Source organism: Aedes albopictus, chromosome 2, assembly GCF_035046485.1.
Source record: "Aedes albopictus strain Foshan chromosome 2, AalbF5, whole genome shotgun sequence".
Taxonomy (NCBI): domain Eukaryota; kingdom Metazoa; phylum Arthropoda; class Insecta; order Diptera; family Culicidae; genus Aedes; species Aedes albopictus.
The window spans coordinates 316,621,370-316,642,645 of NC_085137.1; the positions used below are offsets into that span (position 1 = coordinate 316,621,370).

The following is a 21,276-nucleotide window of genomic DNA, read 5'->3' on the forward strand; positions in this document are numbered from 1 at the left end:
ACGGGAATCGGGAAAGTGAGGAGATGATGGTAGTTGAAGAAGCGAATCCAGCCATGCTGTCAGTGTGCGTGTGTGATAGGTCGGAAGATAGAATTCATTCAAAACGAAGTGACGCCGCGTTAGCCATGCTGAAAAGTATTATTGATCACCGCTCCGGCAGCACACTTTGTGTTTGTGCATGAATGGATGAGAAAAGCGAGGGGAATGCGGTTATGTGAAAACAGCGAGTCCAGGCATACTGGCATTTCAGTGTGTGTGTATATGTGTGTTGGTCGAAAGAGACTGAGCAGCTCGGACGGAGAAACAAGTTTGTGGTGGCGTCCTCCTATTATTGCGGTATGCACGCGGGAGAAAATGGTGTTGTGAGTGGGGAGTGTTTCCAGATTTGTTAATTTTTCTTTTTACATTTTCATGTGATTGAAAAAAAAAGCAGAGAGAAAAATCAATACCCATTGAAAAACAAAAAGAGCTATGGGGTTCAGAGTGAATGGTGATATTTATATTCACATGAAAAAAAAAAAAAATCGACGCTGTGTCAAGCGCTGTGTGCTATTTAGGTGGTGCGATATTTGGATTACTACCGCAAGACGGTAGGGTCTAATCAAGAAGGTAAGATGGATACTGCATAGAGTGCAAACCAGCTGCATGTTTCAGGTATGTAGAATTTTGAATCATATATTGCTTCGTAACTTTTTGAAGAGTAATGCACAAGTGAGGCTGAAATTGCTTTCCAATATCACCCATTGCATTGTTGAAAGTCAAGGAAAAGGAACAAACAATATAAACTGTATTTGAAGGTACTATAAAGGTGCACGCGATGTAGCTGATGTTTTAAATGCATAGTTTGTCACTCTTAGATGTTGTGATGATTGTCGCTCTTAAATGTTGCGAAACCTATCTGAATGGGAAGGTTAGATGTTGCTAGTGTTTGATGTGTGTCGCTCTTAAATGTTGCGGAGTTGTGAATGTCGCTCTTGGATGTTGCGAGGAATGTCGCTCTTGGATGTTGCGAAGATTTTGTGATTGTCACTCTTGGATGTAAAAAAAAGTTCTATGAATGACGCTCTTGGATGTTGCGAAGGCCCTGTGAATGTCGCTCTTGGATGTTGCGAAAGTTTTATGAATGTCGCTCTTGGATGTTGAGAAGATTTTCTGAATGTCGCTCTTGGATGTTGCGAAGATTTTCTGAATGTCGCTCTTGGATGTTGCGAAGGCTTGAGAGTGAGAATCATGGATCGTTTTATATGTTGCGTGAATGATGCCAAAGCATAGATATGAGTAAGTTACGTAAAACCCAAATTTATTTATACATGTTGAGTACTACAAGTTGCCCTATGGTTCCCTGAGATTCTGACATTAGTAATCGTATAAGAAAGACGCTCCAACGAATGACGTAAAATGTTATTTTAAATTGTTAACAGCAACATGGAAGGCAACGTACCTGACCCCAATTACGCAGAAAATAGTACCATGGACGGTATTGTTACCGCTCCGATGATTCAACATGTATCCCTATTCAGTCCTGCTTCGTACAACCTCCCACATTTCAAGTACAAACATCTGCCTCAATCTGAAGTACGTAATGCGTGGGGATCTTGGATTAGATGGTTCGAAACCATCATGGCAGTTTCGAACATCACTGATGGCAGCAGCCGTAAAATGCAATTACTGGCTATGGGTGGCATCGAACTACAGAGCGCTTTCTATGGGATTCCTGGGTGCGAGGAAGAAGACCCATCGAGAGATCCCTATCTTTCAATGAAGGAGAAATTAACACATTATTTCTCACCGAAGCACCACGACAGCTTTGAAAGATTTCTATTTTGGTCAATGGCACCCAGCGATAGTGAACCTATCGAAAAATTTGCACTCCGAGTTCAGCAGAGGGCTGAAAAATGTTCATTTGGGAAATCCGAAAATGAGAGCAGGCATATTGCGGTAGTCGATAAGATTATTCAATATGCTTCTGATGATCTACGCCAAAAACTACTGGAGAAAGAGCAGTTGAGTCTCGATGAAGCAATCAAAACTATAAACGCGTATCAATCGGTAAAATACCAGTCATCGAAAATGAACGCCAAAGCGAACGGTGGATCAGCCAACCGTCCATTCGAGCAAATTGATAGCAACGTTAATCGACTATATGAGGGTGCTTCTAAAAAGTTCGGAACTAATCCACGCTGCCTGCGTTGTGGCTACAATCGCCATCGAGAAGGCGAACACTGTCCAGCCATAAACAAAGTGTGTCTTCGTTGCAAAAATGTTGGTCACTTCCAAACTGTATGTAAATCCAAGAATTTCGCAAGTGCTGTAAGTATTAAAACCAAATAGAATTAAATCAAATGTTATTTTGTTGCCTATTGCGTATTTATCAGGGTTCTTTCGATCGTAAACGAAAAGCGCTTATCGTAAACCAAGGACCCTCACGACCATCGAAGTATTCTCGGCCCTCGTCCAGACCAGTCTACAAAATTGAAGATCATAATGGAGAATCAAAATCTGAAGATTTCCCAGTATACAATGTGGGCGAATCTGACGAATTGATCACGTGTTGCATTGGGGGGGTTGATATCACGATGCTCATCGACTCGGGATCAAAGCATAACCTCATCGACGACAAAACATGGGAAATTATGAAGCTGCAAGATGTTCAAATACGGAACGAACGGTTCGATAATGACAAACGGTTTTTGGCATACGGTCGCGTCCCATTGAAGCTGATTACGGTCTTCGATGCTGATCTAGAGATTAACGACGGAGGAAAGCTACTAAAAACTAGTTCCTCTTTCTACGTTATTGAGAAAGGTCAGCAACCGCTGCTCGGAAAGATTACAGCACAGAAAATTGGAGTGCTACAGGTTGGCTTGCCTAGTTCGCAAGGTGTCCCAATCAACCGAATCGACGCGATCAAAGAACCTTTCCCCAAAATGAAAGGAATAACCCTGAGCTTGCCCATCGATAGAACAGTCTCGCCTGTTATTCAACCTCTGCGCCGCTGTCCCATCCCACTTTTACAGCAAGTCGAAGCCAAACTGAAAGAACTTTTACGGTTAGACATAATTGAGAAGGTCACTCAGCCAACGTCTTGGGTTTCTCCCCTGGTCCCGATTTTGAAAGACAACGGTGAACTACGCCTGTGCGTAGACATGAGGAAAGCAAATCAGGCCATCCAAAGACTCAACCACCCGCTTCCGATATTTGACGACATGCTTCCAAGATTTCGGAATGCCAAACTGTTCACGACGTTGGATATTAAACAAGCCTTCCACCAGGTGGAGCTAGCGGAAGACTGCCGTGACGTGACAACGTTTATTACAAACTGGGGTCTATACCGTTATAAACGGCTTCTATTTGGAGTTAATTGTGCGCCGGAGCTGTTCCAGAACATTATGGAAAGTATTCTCTGCGAGTGCGAAAACACAGTGGTTTTCATAGATGATATCATGATATTCGGTGCAACAGAAGAAGAACACGATTTGGCAGTAAAACAAACGTTGAGTGTGTTGAACCGCTATGGAATCCTATTGAACATTCACAAATGCAAGTTCAAACAGTCAGAGATATCGTTCTTGGGTCATGAGCTATCGTCAGAAGGAGTAGCGCCAGCTAAGGATAAAGTCAAGTCGATCCAACAGTTCAGAGCACCACAATCCAAGGAGGAATTACGAAGCTTTCTAGGCTTAGTAACCTACGTATCCCGCTTCATACCGAATTTGGCCACGGTAAACTACCCTCTTCGAGAACTGCTAAAGCTGGACACACCGTTTGACTGGAAACCAGTGCACCAGGAATCTTTTGACCAGCTCAAGCGTACCATAGGATCCATACAGCACCTGGGGTATTACGATCCCAAAGATCGTACGTTGCTAGTCACGGATGCATCAGGAGTTGGTTTAGGCGCGGTGCTTCTGCAGTTTAAGAACAATCAACCCAGAGTCATCGGATATGCCTCTAAAAGCCTCTCGGAGACCGAAAAGAAGTATCCTCCAATAGAAAAGGAAGCCCTAGGAATTGTGTGGGGAGTAGAACGTTTCAGGATATATCTTCTCGGTATACATTTTGAGCTGGAGACAGATCATAGGCCACTAGAAACACTGTTTACTGTGAACTCGCGACCTACAGCGAGAATTGAACGCTGGATGCTAAGAATCCAGGCATTCAAGTTCAAGGTAGGATTAGATTTAAGCAAATATGGTTGCATAATATTTCACTAATGGTTATTTTAGGTAGTTTACCGGAAAGGATCAGCCAATTTGGCAGATACTTTTTCAAGACTAGGAGCACACGTTTCCGATACTAAGTGGTCAGATGAGTGTGAAGTTTTTATTCGACGTGTTTCCGTAGAATCACTGGCGACACTGGCAAGTGATTCAGTTCAAGAAGATTTTGATCCTGAAGCCGAGATTTTCATTCGGACTATTCAGGAAGCCGCTGCAATTGACATCGAGGAAGTTATTCTTGCCACCACCTCGGATGAAGAGATGAAACAGTTGAGGGTTTGCATCGAAAGTGATTCTTGGGTCAACGAGGATTTGAAGCAGTACGTCCCCTTCCGCCATGAATACACATGTGTAAACTCGCTGATCCTGCGAGGATCGAAACTTGTAATTCCGAAAGGATTACGGTCGAGAATGCTCCAGTTAGCTCATGAAGGACATCCTGGGCAGTCCCTGATGAAGAGGCGTTTGCGAGAAAGATGTTGGTGGCCTGGTATAGATCAAGACGCAGTTAAGACATGTGAATCGTGTGAAGGATGTCGCCTGGTTCAAATTCCGGATCCACCCGAGCCCATGATGCGAAGACAGTTACCCGATCGTCCATGGGTAGATATAGCAATAGATTTTCTCGGGCCAATGCCATCCGCCGAGTATATCTTGGTGGTAATTGACTATTACAGCCGATATATGGAACTGGAAGTGATGAACAAGATTACTGCGCAGGAGACTATTAAACGGCTTAGACGTATTTTCCGCATCTGGGGTCCTCCTAGAACAATCACTTTAGATAACGCTAAGCAGTTCGTTTCTTGTGAGTTTGAAGACTATTGTAAAGTAAACGGCATTCATCTCAATCATACGTCGCCCTACTGGCCTCAGGCAAATGGCGAGGTTGAACGCCAGAACAGATCATTATTGAAACGGATGAAAATTGCAAATGCCCTTTACGATGATTGGAAAGCTGAGTTGAACAGTTACCTAGATCTCTACAACAATACCCCGCATTCAGTTACCGGTAAGGCTCCCAGTGAGCTTTTGCTAAACCGGAAGCTGCGTACCAAACTGCCTTGTGTTGACGACCTTCCAACTATTCCCCCCAGTAGCGATTTCAGAGATCGAGACCTGGAGAAAAAGTTGCTTGGAAAGCAGCGGGAGGATGTGCAGCGTAGAGCGAAACCGAGTACCATCTCGGTTGGTGACACAGTCCTCATGAAAAATCTCTGCCCGACTAACAAGCTGTCCACCAATTTCCATAAGGAGAAATTCACGGTTGTGGACAGACAAGGAGCAAACGTAACTGTTCAATCCAAAGAAACCGGAAGAACGTATGATCGCAACACATCACATTTGAAGAACATTTCCGATCATGAACCCGTTGAAGTTGATGAACAACTTGGCGATTCAGACAGCAGTCCACCACTAACAGCCCTCGACCACGCCCTCGGCGATCAAACAATCGATGAACCATTGGTGACAACTGCTGTACCAGATAAAGTTCCAGAGCCCTGTAAGACGTTCCAGCCAACATTTCAACCAAGACGATCAAAGAGGATGCCTAAACCCAAAGAGATATATAGTCCGTAAAGATAAGTATACGATCAAGATTTGTATTCGCTAATGTACTAATAATGTTATTAAGTTAATAAAATTATAACTTGAAAGAAAGGGGGATGTGATACTGTGCCCTATAACTTGTATAGGTGTGTATGCGTGATGCGAGGGGGGTTCATACTACTCCGTACAGAGAGCCGACGGGCAGTCTTGTTCGGTTCGTCTCCACGTACAGTTGGCCTCCGTGTCGGTCTGTTTCATAAGACTTCAGTTACCACAAGTATTGACCGTCCAGTTCCAAACTCGGTTGGTGCTCGTCGGGTCGTGCAGATGAGAGAAGATGGCTACTGAAGTATGGCAGGCGGTGTCGAGAATGCCTAATCGCGCCAAAGCAATGGCGGCACGGAACTACTCTTCAGAGTAACGAGACGGGTTCTGAATCGCCTCCGGAACTACAGAACTTGCACACACTTCCGGCCAAGCTTCCGGCCCACACATTCACGGAACTCCGTACGGAAAAAGGAGTGGAAAAGAAAAAGGTCCCAAGCATGGACCTGATCATCACGGATTAGTACCCTATGACGTCACTGTACCTAACCTCTAACTTCATTGATTGTCTAGTCACTTTTGTTACGTACCTTTTTCTTGTTTTGTTTTTTCATTCATTGTTCTATTGTTTGTTTTTGAATGGGTGGGTTTTACTATAATTTTAACAATTAATTAGCCTTTTAGACAGACTTTTTCAATATTTACACTACTAACCGTATACTATCACATTTTAACACACATTCCGTACTATTACATTTTAATACATTTACTAACAAATATTTTTAACTTTTTCACGTATGTTTAACGAACAATTTAACTGATCCTAGTTTAGAAAAGAAAATACGAATAATTAAAAAACGTTCACCAATAATTAGGTTTTATACTAAATTCACCTCAAACTACTACAGTCCCGATTCGTTCGTTGGCGGCTCGTTAGATGGGCTGTCTCGATGATTGGATGTTCGCTGGTTAGGGCAAAGCCCAACTAAAAAGCACTGTCAATGTCAAAATCGATGTCAAAACGAGTTTGACGTCTGACCGTCGTCGCATCGCAGCTCCTGTATACAGACCGTTTGCGCAAGTATGTGAGTGTTTCGTGACGTATTTCTCGTCACTTGCGTGTGTCTAGAGCATTTTGATCAGTTGTCAGTTGCCCCAACGAACGAACACGATTCGCTAATCGGGGCGCGGTCGTGACCCAACGAGCGAATCCTCACTGTATTTACACACGCGCGCTACTACTACTCTGTTCGAGGATCACTTACAATAAGGAGAAATCCCCCAGTTTCAGTCAGGCTTTTATAAGACCCGCCAGCTTGCATAGAATTCTGCATATGCATTTATGCTCTTAATTTCATGTTTGCCCATCCTGTTGTAGCTAACACCATCTATGGGACGAGGTGAGTACATTCAGGGCTGTTGTATGTTTTGCCCGAGCCCAAACTGCTCGAGTTTGGACGCATTTCAATGGCACGGTATGACGTGAAAGCGGAACACGCACTCACTCATGGTCTGCATCCAGTGAGTGATGTGCGTTTCTTTATTACAGGGTCTATTTAGAATTGCTAGGAATTGGCGCATGCGAGATAAAGAAAACCGTGTAACCGGAGCACTGAAGATTTCTGAACTGAGAGCCGCAACCAAATGGATCATCGCTGAGACACAACGTGAAGGCTTCGAGGACGAGCTACGAATGTTGAAGAACAACGACACTCGCAAAAGCAAACTACTGAGATTGGCGCCGTTCCTGGACGATGAGGGGTTACTGCGAGTCGGTGGTCGACTCAAGAATGCAAGCATTTCCTATGGGCACAAGCATCAGCTTCTCTTGCCACAGAAGCATCACGTGACCAAAATTTTGATTGATTCGTTGCACAAAGACCATCTCCACATCGGACAGCAGGCGCTACTAGCAGTTGTTCGTCAGCGATACTGGCCAATTCGTGCAAGAGACACTACCCAAGTAACCACAAGCATTATATCATAACATTAATTCAATCGTATTATAGTTTAGCTAATGCGAGATAACTTTTATTCTACACCTGTCAAGTAATCAAGCGTTTAATCTACATTATGAAAGCATTGAAGCATTATGGGATATTGACAGTTCGGTATAGTTCTATAGGGACGTTGTTTAATGCTTCATTGCATTACCATGTTTAAAGCTTCATGTCAATCAATAATGCAAGGATTTATTACTTTATATATGCCTTTACTAATGCTTCCATAGTTGTAAACAGAAAAAACATCAGTTCGAAAGAAAAATCTGTACAACCTTTTTAAAAACACAACCATTTAAAAGAAAAGAAAAACAAACCCAAATTTTCATGGATTGCTGCGTAGAACTTGGATTATCATGCTCAGATATTGCTGAAAATTTATATTGCGCATGTTTTTTTTTTATTCTGGTTGGGACATAAAGACAATCAGATGCAGAGGGAACAAAAATTATGTGGGGTTGAGGTATTGGTTTCCTTATTTAACAAATAGGGGTAGGCGGGGCATTATGGACACCCGGGGCAGAATGGACACCCTCAATATTTTGAAATATGCGAACTTTTTTGAACTTTTAATGAATGGAGAATATAGTCCATTTGTCTAAAACGTAGTTTCAGGAAAGAAACATTCGAAATTAAAATTATACTTGATTTTACACAAAAAAGTTGCGTCCTCCGTTTTTTGTGCATGGAAATTATAATTTTCACACCATCTAAAATAAGATTTAGTGACTAATTTATTGCAGGTCGATTAAAATCTGATATTTCTAGAACACATGCAAGTAGTTTTACTGTATTTACATGCTTAACATGTTTATATTTTCTTCTATATTATATCAAAAATCAAATTTGGGAATATCTTCTGCTGCCGGGGCAAAATGGACACTCATCTTTTTGAAAGAAGCGGCAAGGGAAAAATATAACCAAATCACAAACCAACCAAATTCTTCGATTTCAGTACATTTTCGGTTAAATGTTCACTATAGTAGACATAGGGTGAAACAAATTGGTCAAAAAACGACAACAGTGGAAAATAGTTGTTCTAGGCGCAGCTGTACATGCCGACAAAAACGAAGCTTTATCCAAAACAGCCTGAATTTAAATTAACTGAACAAAAATGAACTACTTCGGCTTATTATTCATCCATAATAGTTGTTTTGTAATGAAATGACTTTATAGGTGTAAATAATGTACGAAATTCGTAAAAGTCCCATGGTGTCCATATTGCCCCATGGGGGTGTCCATTCTGCCCCATATGCTTGAAGACGGTCATGAAAAACTAACATTTTTCAAAACATTTTTTGAAGCGGATAAATCATTTTTCTTCGTGAGCATTCTTATGCAATAGATGCTAAATAGACTTTAAAAGGATACATGTATCAAAAAACTAAACTTTTTTGACATCTTGCCTGGTAAAGTTGGCAAAAACCTTAGGGTGTCCATATTGCCCCGCCTACCCCTAATGCCCCGATTTCATTAAATAAATGGTGGAAGTGAGCACGCATGAAATCAATAAGAGCAGAATCAACACAGGATTAATTATATCTATATATTGTCTTCGTTTGTGGAATCAATTGGTTCTGCAATCACTTGTTTTTGAATGGATTTGGGAAAGTACTTTATGTTGCACATTTTTCCGGGTGCAATATACATGGTAGTCGTAGCACAGCGTTAACACGTCCGAGTTTCATCGCAGTCCAGTTTCAGCAGTCTAGGTTCAATTCCCGAATTAGAATAAAAAACATCAGAGTGAGAGTATCGGAACAGGTATGAGAAGATAAAAATAGACAGAAAAATGAAAAAAATACTTTTTTCTTTTGTTGACATGATGCCTTAAGTATACATTCCATACTATTTCATTGCATTAGCTATATGGTACAAGCATTTTATATGCTTTAGCAATCACCACAGTAAAGCTTGCTTGTAATCAACAATAGTGGCGCCACTTTCGACTTTAAACCTACTTTAATGGTACCTATATGACAAAACAACTTTACATCGCATGTCATATACTGCCCCTCTTCGCATGTCAGTCCCATGTTGTTTTTTAAAGTGCCTACGTTTTGCACTATAACTCCAATTGTTTTCAAAAAAGTGTATTCATGTGATGCATAAACTTTTCGTGGCACATTGAGCTGTGAAATGAGGCGAGAAAAATATCAAATTTATTTTAAATGGGCTCGTGAGAGACAAAAATATGATTTGCATTAGAAACAACATGGGACTGACATGCCAAGAGGGGCAGTATAATACACTATAATGCGAAATTAATGCTCTATATGCAGCGTCATGGTTACTTGGGTATACACAGCACAAACGGTGTTACATCTGTCCGTAAACGAGCAGATTAAATGAGGTAGTTTCCTCGAGCAAACGAAAACACGTCCTTTTCTACTCGCTACTACTTTTATTTTTCAATCATTGAGAAAAACAAATTGGAGGTACAATAAAAAACGCATGGGTGGGTAATTCAATGTAGGGGCACTTAGGGTGTGCCAAAATTCTAAACATTCTCCCCGCGTTGACAGTCTCTGTCAATATGGATTCCTTAAGGATCTGCAGTTTCTACCGGAAGAATGGCGATTTTGCTGACTCCTCGAGTGAATTCTCCGTTAGATGTCTTGACAGTCACGACTCTGGTTATGTTATCTGATCCTGGATGAAGCTTTGAAATACGTCCGAGTTTCCACTGTTGTGGAGGCATGTTATTAGTCTATGATGTTATCCTCGCGTAGGACCACCAGCATACCGGGCTTCAACATCAGCTTCCCTTTGAACCATTTTCCTCGTGGTTGTAACTCACACAGGTATTCAGCAGACCATCTTGCCCAGAAATCCTGCTTCAGTTTCTGGACGTGTTGCCAGCGTGTAAGGGACGACACACGAAACGATCCGTATCCAGGCTCAGGTACCGCAGTCAATTCCCTTCCAACCAAAAAATGACCAGGTGTCAATGCAGTATAGTCGCAGGGATCATTCGAAATCTGAGTTAGAGGTTTCGAATTGAGTATGGCCTCCACCTGCACCAACACAGTTGTCATTTCTTCGAAATTCATGGCTGCCTCGTACAGTACGATCTTCAAGCGATTCTTGGCGGCCTTTATTCCTGCTTCCAAAACTCCACCAAAGTTGGGGGTCCGTGGTGGGATAAGGGACCACCGGATTTCCTTGGATGCGCAGTATCGTTCGATGACTTTCAATTCTTCATCAGAATGGAACAGCTCATACAACTGATGCAATTCGTTACAGGCACCCTTGAAATTGGTAGCGTTGTCCGACATCAACAATTCCGGCACACCGCGACGACCAACGAAGCGTTGCAAGGCTGCTAGGAAGGCCTCCGTAGAAAGATTCAACACTAGCTCCAAATGAATGGCTTTTGTGCTCAAGCAAATAAATAGTGCCACATATGCCTTGATCTTCGTTGCACCTCGCACCCCCTGGCGAATGAAAAATGGGCCAGCGTAATCGATACCTGTCCTGCTGAAGGGTGGAGACGGGTTAACTCGGTGGTGTGGCAGGTCACCCATATATTGTTCAACATCGGTTGGATTCATCCTGAAGCAACGAACACAATTGTGAACAATCTGTCGAATATATTCGCTGGTTATAACCAGCGCATTTTCACAAAGGCCGGACACTCGACACACAGTCGCTTATTTCAACTTCATGTGTTTCTGAATAATAAGATTCAATGATTTATCCAACTTAAAATAAGCGCACGTTGCTTGTCAGAAATGTTGAGATCAATAAAAACGTGGGGAAAAACCTGGAAAAACGACATTCAATCAAAATTGATCATATTGCCTGAAATATTCTAGGAAATAGTTAATTATTAAACAACTTGCGAACGCTAGTTGATATATTCAATACAAGTTGTATAACTCAGTGCTTCCCAAACTGTGCGCCGCGGCGCCCTGGTGCGCCGCGAACCTTTCCCAGGTGCGCCGCAGGATTTTGGCTTTTGTGACGAAACAAAAAAACTATTTGTATTGCGGAACACTTTGATTTATTTTTATTAGTAAAACTAGTGTCGCTCACATTTTTTTTAATCTTTCCTGACTCTTCGATTGTTCCGTAGGATTTCTGGTGTCCTTTTCTATACAGTAGACGTTCGATAACTGCAACATGTTTACGTTTCACTTAGCGAACGAAAATTCGATAACTGCAACGCCTGACAGTGTCAACAAGCCGTCAATTGACGTAAAATGAACGAAAAATTCATTCGACTGTTCATTAGGGCTAACATGGCGCACCATTTTGACGTTTGGCGGTGCGATAACTGCAAATTTGTTGCACTTACCGGACTTGCAGTTAAAAAGCATTGCAGTTAAACCGTTTGCACCGACCGAACGTCTACTGTACATATCAATTGAAACCACATTTGAAAATTTCAAGTTTTTGAAATTGTTTTTGGAATTCTTTAGCTTCAGCTTAGCTTTTGATTTTACTAACTTGTAAAAAAATTTTAATTTCATGATTTACGTTCATTTCAGAATAATTAGTCTTCGGAACAGATTCGTAGTGTGAAGGGCTAGCTTTGACCCTTTTTGAACTGGACTGTTTCATCAGTACTGCCGCAACCTCGCTGAACTCGAATAAGTTTGTTATGCTCGGTTTCATCAATGGGGTTATATGGCCAATCCAGGCCAAAGGGTTAAGTTGAAATTTATGAAAATAAGTTTAATTAAAGCCCACCTGGCAGGTCTTTACAATATCTTCATGTGTCCCACTTTGCCGAAATTTTCCAAAAGAAATAAAAGTGTTGCTTTGCAATTTCCGCAGAAAATTGAAGCTTTGGTCAAGTTCTGTGTAGTCATTTTCATTCAATAAGAATTCTTTATTTATTGCAAACGCTTTAGAATTTTTGGCTGAATTGTTGAAATTCAGCAGCTTGTTTTACCTGTACATCTGAATTTCTTCTTATTTTTAAAACTTCTATGATGAAATCAACATGATTTTTGAAATCTCACAATATTTAAACCACAGAGAAACAGACGTAACACTTAGAACAAAATTCATTTAAAAACATCGTCACGAAAACGTAATCGCCCAATGCTAAACGTACTGTGTTTGGCCGGGCCGCCACTAGATGGCGGTAGTGAGCAAACGTCAAACAGGAGCAAAAACGATACCAGCGCCGCGAGTGGTCGATCGACCTACTGCTGAAAATTTGAATCAACCGTTAAAAAGGTGATCGATGGGAAGCAATGAGAGTGTGACGTCTGTTTCTCTGTGTTTAAACTATCTTTGAGAAATTAATTTACAAAAACAGTAATGAGAAGTGTTTCACAATTTTGTCTTGCACACTGTAAAGTGAAAGTTGCCTAAAATTAAAAAAAACTTTGTTAAAAACTTTGTGGCGTCGCGACATTTTTGGAAATGTCAAAGGGCGCCACGATAGCAAAAAGTTTGGGAACCTCTGGATAGCTTATGAAACTCTCCGGGTACGACTCGTGTTGAAACACAAACACCTTTTCGCTACGTAGGGTTTCTAATGTTGAACTGTAAATCGTTGCATAGCCAGTATATTTCATGTTATACACTCGTGAATAAACTTCCTCTCCTTCTATCGAAGCGTAACTAATGTATGAAAGTCTCTATAATAAAGACAAAAAAAAACTAATGTATGACTTGGGGTCGAATCATCCGGTGCCACAATCTCCCGGTCTGATACTTTTTTATGTGTAACAACGTTCAAAAGTTTGGATGCGTCATAGAATCCTCTTTTCCTTTTTTCCTAGGACTTTGTGACGCATCTGCTTGTTTGGACGTTATGTGACGAAAAAAATCGTCATAAAGATCTGGGACACATGACACACTGCTGCCGTACTGTCGCGACCGTCATGACCATCGATTCAATACGTTTGAAAGTGAGTATGAACGGTGACTAATGCCAAGCCTGCACGTAGGTATACCTAATGGTGCTTTCGGCTGCGACGTTGATGGCTGCTTTAACTGTACTCCAGCTGTCTTCTAGAGGGTCCTCTTGCAGTTCGCCCTCGTCCGGAAAGCTGCCTCGCGATCAGTCACCCTAGGTCGTACCGAGGCAGCCATCGGTACCGTACATTGTTGATTAGAGAGTTTTGGACGCAGTTTGACCATCAACAGGTAAAGTGGTCAGAGTCAATGTTAGCACCATGATAGGTCCTGACGTCGAAAATGTTAAAGAAGTGCCGCCCATCAATCAGAGCGTGGTCGCTTTGATTCCGTCTGCTTTGATGATCTCCAGGTATAACGATTAGGGAGGATGCTGGGCATGTTACAGCATCACCGTCCACGTTGTTATCCTTCCCTAAAATCTCTCCAAACTACTCGTCAAACTAGCCATTTCCGGGGAGTGATCTCGGCTACGTCGTTAAAGGATGTGATACTAAAAATTGTAGCCACCAACACCATCTAATATTGTACCAACTGATTCGAATGTATTTGTTTTGATAGTCTGTTTTTCATAAACGTACACTTAATGGGCTTAACATACAAGTTTCTAAACAAAACTTAAAAGAAACAACTACACAGAATCCTAATATTTGTGTTCACAGAAGGCCATCAATAGTAGAACTATTGCAGTATGTAGGTGCGTGTGTGTGTGACCTTCTGCCCTAGGAGCAAAAAGAGCATACTGAAAACGAAAACATGAGAGTCTTTGAGTAGGTAAGATTGGTTGATGAGCGATGCGGAAGTTCTCTGAACCTCTCAGTCACCGCACACCAGATTCCGGATTAACTCGTAGGTAATAAACTGAAGGGGGTTCGAAACAGAATTACAATAGGTGATGACTGCTCCTGCTACTACTACTACCGCTGAGCGATTGTCATCCTTCAGGAACGGACCCGCGACCGGAAGAAGCCATGCCATGCGTCACTTCCTCCAGTTTACTTCTTGGACTTTTTGCTCTTGTGATGGTGCGAGCTGTCCCTGCTTTCGTCGCGCGATCGTTTATGACTACTGCTGCTGCTACTGCTCTTGTGTTTGTCACTGTGGCTGCTGCTGTGGTGCTTACTGCTTCCGCTGCTGCTGCGGTGCTTATCCTTGCTGCTGTGCTTGTCGTTGTGTTTGTCCTTGTGGTTCTTGTCGCGGCTGCTGCTCTTGGACGAACTGGACAGGGCGGGATAGAAGATTCGATTTAGGATCTTTGATTTGAAAATTTGGGAGCAATGGCAAATGAGCCCCTGGAGAAGATCTCATATGAACCGAAACGTTAGGAAAAAAAATGAAAGCTTTTCAGAGGTTTCTACAGGCGAAAATAACACATGAAGCAATGTGGTAGAAGCAAATCACCTGTGCCCATCCGGCCGCTTCTTCTTGACCGAGGATGTTTCCTGCATACCTCGATCTCGTCTGAAGACGGAATGCGTCCAATGAATTGTGCAGTGTTAGCAAGCGGATAGAATCTAGCAAATGGCAGTTCAGATTTCAAATAATCCATTACTTACCTATGATGGGACCGTTTCTTTGACGAATGTCTATCTTCCACGTAATCATCCTTGTCGCGGTTGCGATCCTCCTCGGCAGCTTCTCGTTCCAGATCGGACCAATCCTTGCCAGACTCTTCATCCGATCCCAAGTCTATAAAGAGCAACGTCATTTTGAATAACTCAAGTGTTTTTTCCGCCAATTACGCAATCATCGTACCTTCATCACTGCCAGTATCGTCCTCCTCGGACGCTTCCGAGTAGTCCTCCGAGTCGGATTCATCCTCATCGTCGTCGTCGGTCGGTTCGTACGCGTCATCCTCTTCGTCCTCGGTATCGTCGTTGGGTTCGCCTTCGCCGTCCGATTCGGGATCCAAGAATGTCCAGCCGCCGTTGTCGAAGAAGCCCTCAGGATCGTCCGTGATGGTTTTCATAATCTTGGCCCAGTTCAGCGATTGAATACCTTCGGAGTACCGGATGTCACAGGAGCTGCAGAATAAATAGACTATAGAACACAATCTTCCCCAATTTCAAAAGTACTCACTTAAGCCACTCCTTGACGTGATCGAGCATGTTCATCGGTACGGCGTTCACCATCGCGATCTTCTGGTTGTAGTTCTTGAACACGAACACCATATCGAAGTTCCGCAGATGGAACTGGACACGTTCAAAGTGCACCAATTCGACGTCCTCCAGCGGAATGACAAATGGCGGCCACTCGGTCAGATTCACTAACGAGCCGGACGTGGGCTGCAATAATACTGTACTACGGAACGGAGCACCGGGAAAGCCCAGATCCCGGAAGGGCGTATCGAACTCGATCTGCTGCTTGGTCATCGCTTCCACCTTCTCGCAGAAACTCTTGAAGGCCGTTTTCAGCTTGTGACGGAGTTCTCGTTCGGCCTGTTCCGCCGCCAGATCGTCACGATCGTGCATGTGCTGGTGCTTGCCCAGATCGGTCGTGATCTCACCGACCTCGGTGTAGAACTGCACGTCCAGGTGCTTCTTCTTGCCGAAGAGGATCGCATGCCTCAGATGGAAGTGCAGCAGGATGATCATTTCACCGTCGCACGGTTGGAAGAACGAGCTCTTGATGTTGTTGTACAGAATGTCTACCTTGTCGCCCCGGACGGACGTGTACCGGAAACCGTTGGAATGAGCTTCCAACGAACCGGTCATACGTTTGCTCACGATGTTCGGCCGGATGTACAGATCCTTGAGCTTCGGGTTACCCTTGTTCTGCGAGAGGACCAGCGTATCCTGCTTGACCAAATCTTCCTTTTCACGTTCTTCGGCTTCGCGCGTCTTGAATCGCTTCTGCACTTCCTTGATCAACCGGAAGGCGGTGTTCAAGTTGGAGGATGGGGCAGCGATCTCACCGGGTTCCTTGGTGTTGGTCGAACGGTAAGTTCTGAAAAATAATGACCAGTTTAGACGAAATATGGGTCAAATGCCAAATGGGATTACACAAACTTACACTTCCTTGACGAAAGTCGCATCCGGATTGGGATACATTCCACCTTCGTTGCGGCCCATCGTCGCTCCCGGATGAAAGAAATTGATACGCAAATATGTGTAGTCACCTTCCACCGACTGGGAGATGTTCTTGATGGTAGAAATGTGGAACGGAACCGGAACGCCAAAGATAGGCATGATGACCGTTTCATATTTGCGATCTGAAACAAGGGAACGAGTTATGAACCACGGATCAGATCGGATCGCTACTATAAACGGTCGCAATCACTTACCGACAAACAGCTTCAGTTCCTTTACCTCCGGCTCCCTTGGCATCTGATTCACACCCTTGTAGGAAATAGTAGATTTCCGGATCTTTTCCGTCTCCTTGCCGCCACCCTGTTTGGCCAGCCGTTCCTTTGCCTTCTCGTTCAGAGCAATGGCCAATTCCTTCTGATGTTGCTTACGTTTCTCCTCGGAGTTCTGCTCATTACGGAGCTTGCTCTCCAGCACCGTTGAACGTTTGCCACTGCGTCCCAGGATCTCCGGACGTTTTTCCGTCTTCTCCTCCTCCTCTTCCTCGTCATCCTCTTCATCATCCTTGAGGAAAATACCGATGTTCTTAATCTTCTTCTTGGACTGAGTCAGAACGCTCGCCGGAGGTTCATCGTTGACCAGCACAGTGTCCCCGACGAACAGTGCGTAAACCTTCGATTCCTTCTCCGACGCCTCCTTGTTCTCCAAGCCGGAAAGCCCCACGTTCACGCTGAAGACCATTCCCTTCTTCAGCACGGCTGCACACTTTGGACCAATGATCATCGAGTTCTCTCGGAACTCCAGCCCAATCGCGAACCCGAACGTCTTGGTCAGCTTGTCCACCAGTTTGGGTTCCTCCTTCTTGGCGTAGCTCATGCCGACGTCGAAAACATCCGACAGTTTCTTTCCCGGCACCATCACCTTCAACAGCTCCTCCTCCAGATTCAGCAGGAAGGTGTAGTGCTTCTGAATCGTCTCCGTCGGATTGACCAGCAACGTCCGGACGATGTTCGAGCAATACGATTTATACCGAGCTCCCAGGGCGCAGATAATCGACCCAAAGTGCAGATAGTTCTTGTCGCTGAATGCACTGAATTTCAAGCTATAATTTCCACCCGACTGGATAATGGCCGGATAGCACATGTCCAGCTGGTTGGTATCCACGCCGGTGACATACTTCTTATCCGTCAGGGCCTGCTCGACACCTTCCGACAGTTTGGCATGTTTCACTTTCTGGAGAAGGAAACACCCGATTATTCCTGTAACGAACCCTGCTGAAAAAGCCTCAAAATCTCACCTTATCCGCATCGATGATCTCCATGATGTGGTCCTTGAGGTACTTGTTGAACACGTCCACCGTCACCAGGCAGGCCTTCTTGATGGTGATGACCTCGGAGTCCTCCTTGGCGCACATGACGTACCCAATCGGGATGCTGATGTCGACCGATTCGAAGCTTTTGTCCTTGATGAAGGCCCGCCACGCTTCGCAGAACTCGCCCGGGAAGTTGTCCTTGCTGAATACACCCAGGGTTTTGCCATTCTTGGAACCCTTGATGGCCTCCAGCAGCTTCTCGAAGTTGGCCTTGTCCTTGTCGGTCTGGAACATTGGATAATACGATGCCATTAGAGATGCAATACAAAACTTTAGTAAGGCTCTTCATGAATTGGGGTATTTTAAATCCTGAACCGAGTTGGAATCGAACCCGTCACCCTCAGAATGGTCTTGCTGAATATCCGCGCGTTTACTGCTTTGGCCATATGGGACCCTCGATTGATAACAAATACCGTGACCGCGCCTAATTCCAATCAGCTCCTTATTCCGTTCACTTGAATCAAAACGACGAATATTAGCCGAAATTGTCGCAAATCTTTTGCAAATTGTTTTTAAAAGTTTCAATAATTATGTACACGCTAGACTATAATTAAAATTTTCATGATTGTTTACGTATTATTGTGAAAATACATTAAATATTATTTATCATCCAATTGGCAGCCATACTACTTTTTTTTCTTTTCGGTACCTGGGAATTGCATCAATTCATATATTAATTGTATTTTCATTGAAATACTAACAAAATCAATCAAACAAGTATCAAAGCAAAACAGTAAAGGACATATTTTTATAAATTCAACATCAAAAAAATTTTTCGTCGACGACTCATGATGCTGGAAATGAAAAAAGCACATGACCGGAATTAGGATACTAGAGGTTGTACTTGTTCCTAATTCCAATCAACATATGGATGCGTAGGAATTCTGAAAAAAATGCAGTACAATCGGAACAACCAACTCCAGCAGCATCAGTCAAGGCACTATGACGATATATGACCGGTACATATCATTCATTGCTAATTCCAGCAGCAAGCATAAATTGTTTAAATATTTATTCGCATATGTTCAAAGATTGATTCGTCATAGATGACGTCATACCCGACATGAACCTATCATTGACCTGTTTTTATTTTGGCCTGCAAACCCAATATAGACGCAACAGTTTTGCGATGTTGGCCCAATAGTGGTCCAACATTTGGTAAAAATTGACCCGACTTTGACGCGACATTCGATTTTTTTTCAGTCTGGCGGAATTTTGCAATGTTTTGCGTGTTTCGTGCTGTGCTAATCATTTGAGTGACAATTTATTCAAATGAAAAGGAATTGATTTTCAATTAGTGTTTGCTCTGATTGAAATCATGTAGTAAGAAGCAAAAATGACGGAAAAGATTTTTTGAATGAATGAGATCATTGAAAATTGATAAAACTCTAAGAATCCAGAAAAATTCTAAAATGTGCAACAACAGTGAAAAAATCTAATATTATTACTTCAAATTATTATAAAACTAACACATTTTAATGCGGAAATAAATGTATTTTACACAAAAAAATATAACTATCACTATAACAAACAATAACAATATGATTATTTGGTCAACATGATAATTACTTTGAGTGACCGGAATTAGGAACACAAGTGAACGGAGTTAGGAGCATACTGATTGGAATTACGAACAACAACTTGTTAAAATTGGCGGCCATTTTCAAAATAAGTGGAGTACTTGCAACCTTGATTATATTTTTTTAGCAATGTAGAGACATAATGAAACAGCGTTGCACAATTACAGCCATTAAATGCAGAAGATGTGTTTTCTACAGCTGTTAGACTTAGTGCATCGCCTTAAGTGAACGGAATTAGGTACGGTCACGGTACACATGCCCGGCAACACTGCTGCCCGTCCTCTCATCCACTGCATTTCCGCCCGACTCTTCCTTCCCCCTTCGCATTTTTCATGACAAAACCTGACCGCTTTTCCTTCATCCATGATTACTCACCTTATCGCGAACCAGCAACTTCACCGTCGGAACACCCTCCTCGGCATCCTTCTCTATCTGCTTCAGGAAGTCGATCTTTTTCTTGCTAGTCAGGAAATAGATCGAATCCTCACAGAGTACCGTAATCGTATCGGTCAGCTCGTACCCCAGCAGCCAAGTCTGGAGCGAGGTGGACTTGCTGTAGATGGTCTCCTCGTCGACACCCACCGCCGTCACAATGCAGTCCACCTTTTGGAGCGAGTCGTCGTGGGAAAATTCCGGCTCCTACAAGTCACAAAATGCCTCGCGTTAGGTTATATACACGACCACAGCAGACGCAACAACTTCACTCCTGCCCAGCCTGAGATCCCGTACACTCACCTTCCAATTCGCGTAGAGGCGCTTTATCCGCCGATAGAAGGAATCCTTATCCAGCACGATATTCGACATTTTGGACGCGATTCAACTGGCGCATCCAGTGATTTCCGACGCGAGAGCACTTCCGGTTGCCTTGTGGCGCAAAATTCCCGCACTAGATTTCACAAAACGGCCCGAAAATTTCACCGAAAAAACTGCGCTGCAACGAGCCGAAGCGGCTTTCCGCAAACAAAATAACAATATGGCGGCGCACTGATGAGAAAAAGCCGTCGTCTCGTCTCGCGGATCGCGGCGAGAGCACCGCCATCAGCAGACAAAGCGTGAGAACTGTAGACGAGTGGGATAGCGCAACCGAGTGATGTGGTAAGCTAGCGCTTGCGAAAGCGAGATAGGCGTAAAAAGTTTTGACGCGCGAAAACAACAAAAAAGCCGGCGGCGAGATGACAGCCGGCTGTCAAAATGACGAAGGAAGTGAATCCTTCCAGATTGAATCACCACTTTTTGCTGATTGCGCTACTTTTCCCCGAATGTCGGTTCCCCGAATGCCAGTTCCCCGAAAGCCAGTTCTCCGAATGACCCGTTTCCCCGAAAAGAATGTACATTATATTTTTGTTCAAAATGATCATTTGCCACAAAATGATCGTGATTTGATCGTGATCGTGTTGACTAGGTTGCTCAAAAAGTTAACCGATCACAATTTGACAAGTCGTTAGGATCAATTTGGTTCTAGAAAGACCGAGCAGGAATGGAAAGAAGGAGGCAAATTACCATTCTTCAATCAGAAGTGTTTTAGCAGGTCTGAGGAGCAATCAACCTCCCCCCCCCTTACCTTGACAGATGAGCTCAGTTTCGCGTACCTACTTGCAAATCGCA

The 21,276-nt window shown here is 43.3% G+C and overlaps 2 protein-coding genes across 3 annotated transcripts; both read right to left on the minus strand.

Annotated features, from left to right (window-relative positions):
• Positions 1-10,521: 10,521 nt before the first annotated feature.
• Positions 10,522-11,343, minus strand: LOC134286685 (uncharacterized). The gene has a single exon (XM_062848336.1). It carries the CDS (start codon positions 11,341-11,343, stop codon positions 10,522-10,524), a length of 822 nt encoding a protein of 273 aa, XP_062704320.1.
• A 2,873-nt stretch (positions 11,344-14,216) lies between these two features.
• Positions 14,217-20,723, minus strand: LOC109412527 (FACT complex subunit spt16). Of its 2 annotated transcripts, XM_019686150.3 has the most exons (10): positions 20,407-20,723; positions 20,047-20,310; positions 18,017-18,316; positions 16,977-17,952; positions 16,706-16,904; positions 15,773-16,639; positions 15,449-15,717; positions 15,250-15,382; positions 15,095-15,154; positions 14,217-14,911 (listed from the first exon to the last, which is right to left on the minus strand). In XM_019686150.3, the coding sequence occupies exons 1-10, from the start codon at positions 20,473-20,475 to the stop codon at positions 14,689-14,691; spliced, it is 3,360 nt and encodes a 1,119-aa protein (XP_019541695.1). In that variant the 5' UTR covers positions 20,476-20,723; the 3' UTR covers positions 14,217-14,688. The 2 variants fall into 2 exon arrangements, with proteins under 2 accessions (XP_019541695.1, XP_019541696.1); XM_019686151.3 differs by lacking the exon at positions 15,095-15,154 and having other exon boundaries at positions 20,407-20,721.
• Positions 20,724-21,276: the final 553 nt, after the last annotated feature.

What these genes read in the sequence shown, in the direction of transcription:
- LOC134286685 (XM_062848336.1), bottom strand. Translation starts at nt 11,343, where the DNA reads ATGGGTGACCTGCCACACCACCGAGTTAACCCGTCTCCACCCTTCAGC.
- LOC109412527 (XM_019686150.3), bottom strand. Translation starts at nt 20,475, where the DNA reads ATGTCGAATATCGTGCTGGATAAGGATTCCTTCTATCGGCGGATAAAG. An exon ending in AGTTGCTGGTTCGCGATAAG is followed by an intron (nt 18,317 to 20,046) that starts GTGAGTAATCAT and finishes CCAATGTTCCAG; the next exon opens with ACCGACAAGGACAAGGCCAA. An exon ending in AGATCATCGATGCGGATAAG is followed by an intron (nt 17,953 to 18,016) that starts GTGAGATTTTGA and finishes TTCCTTCTCCAG; the next exon opens with AAAGTGAAACATGCCAAACT.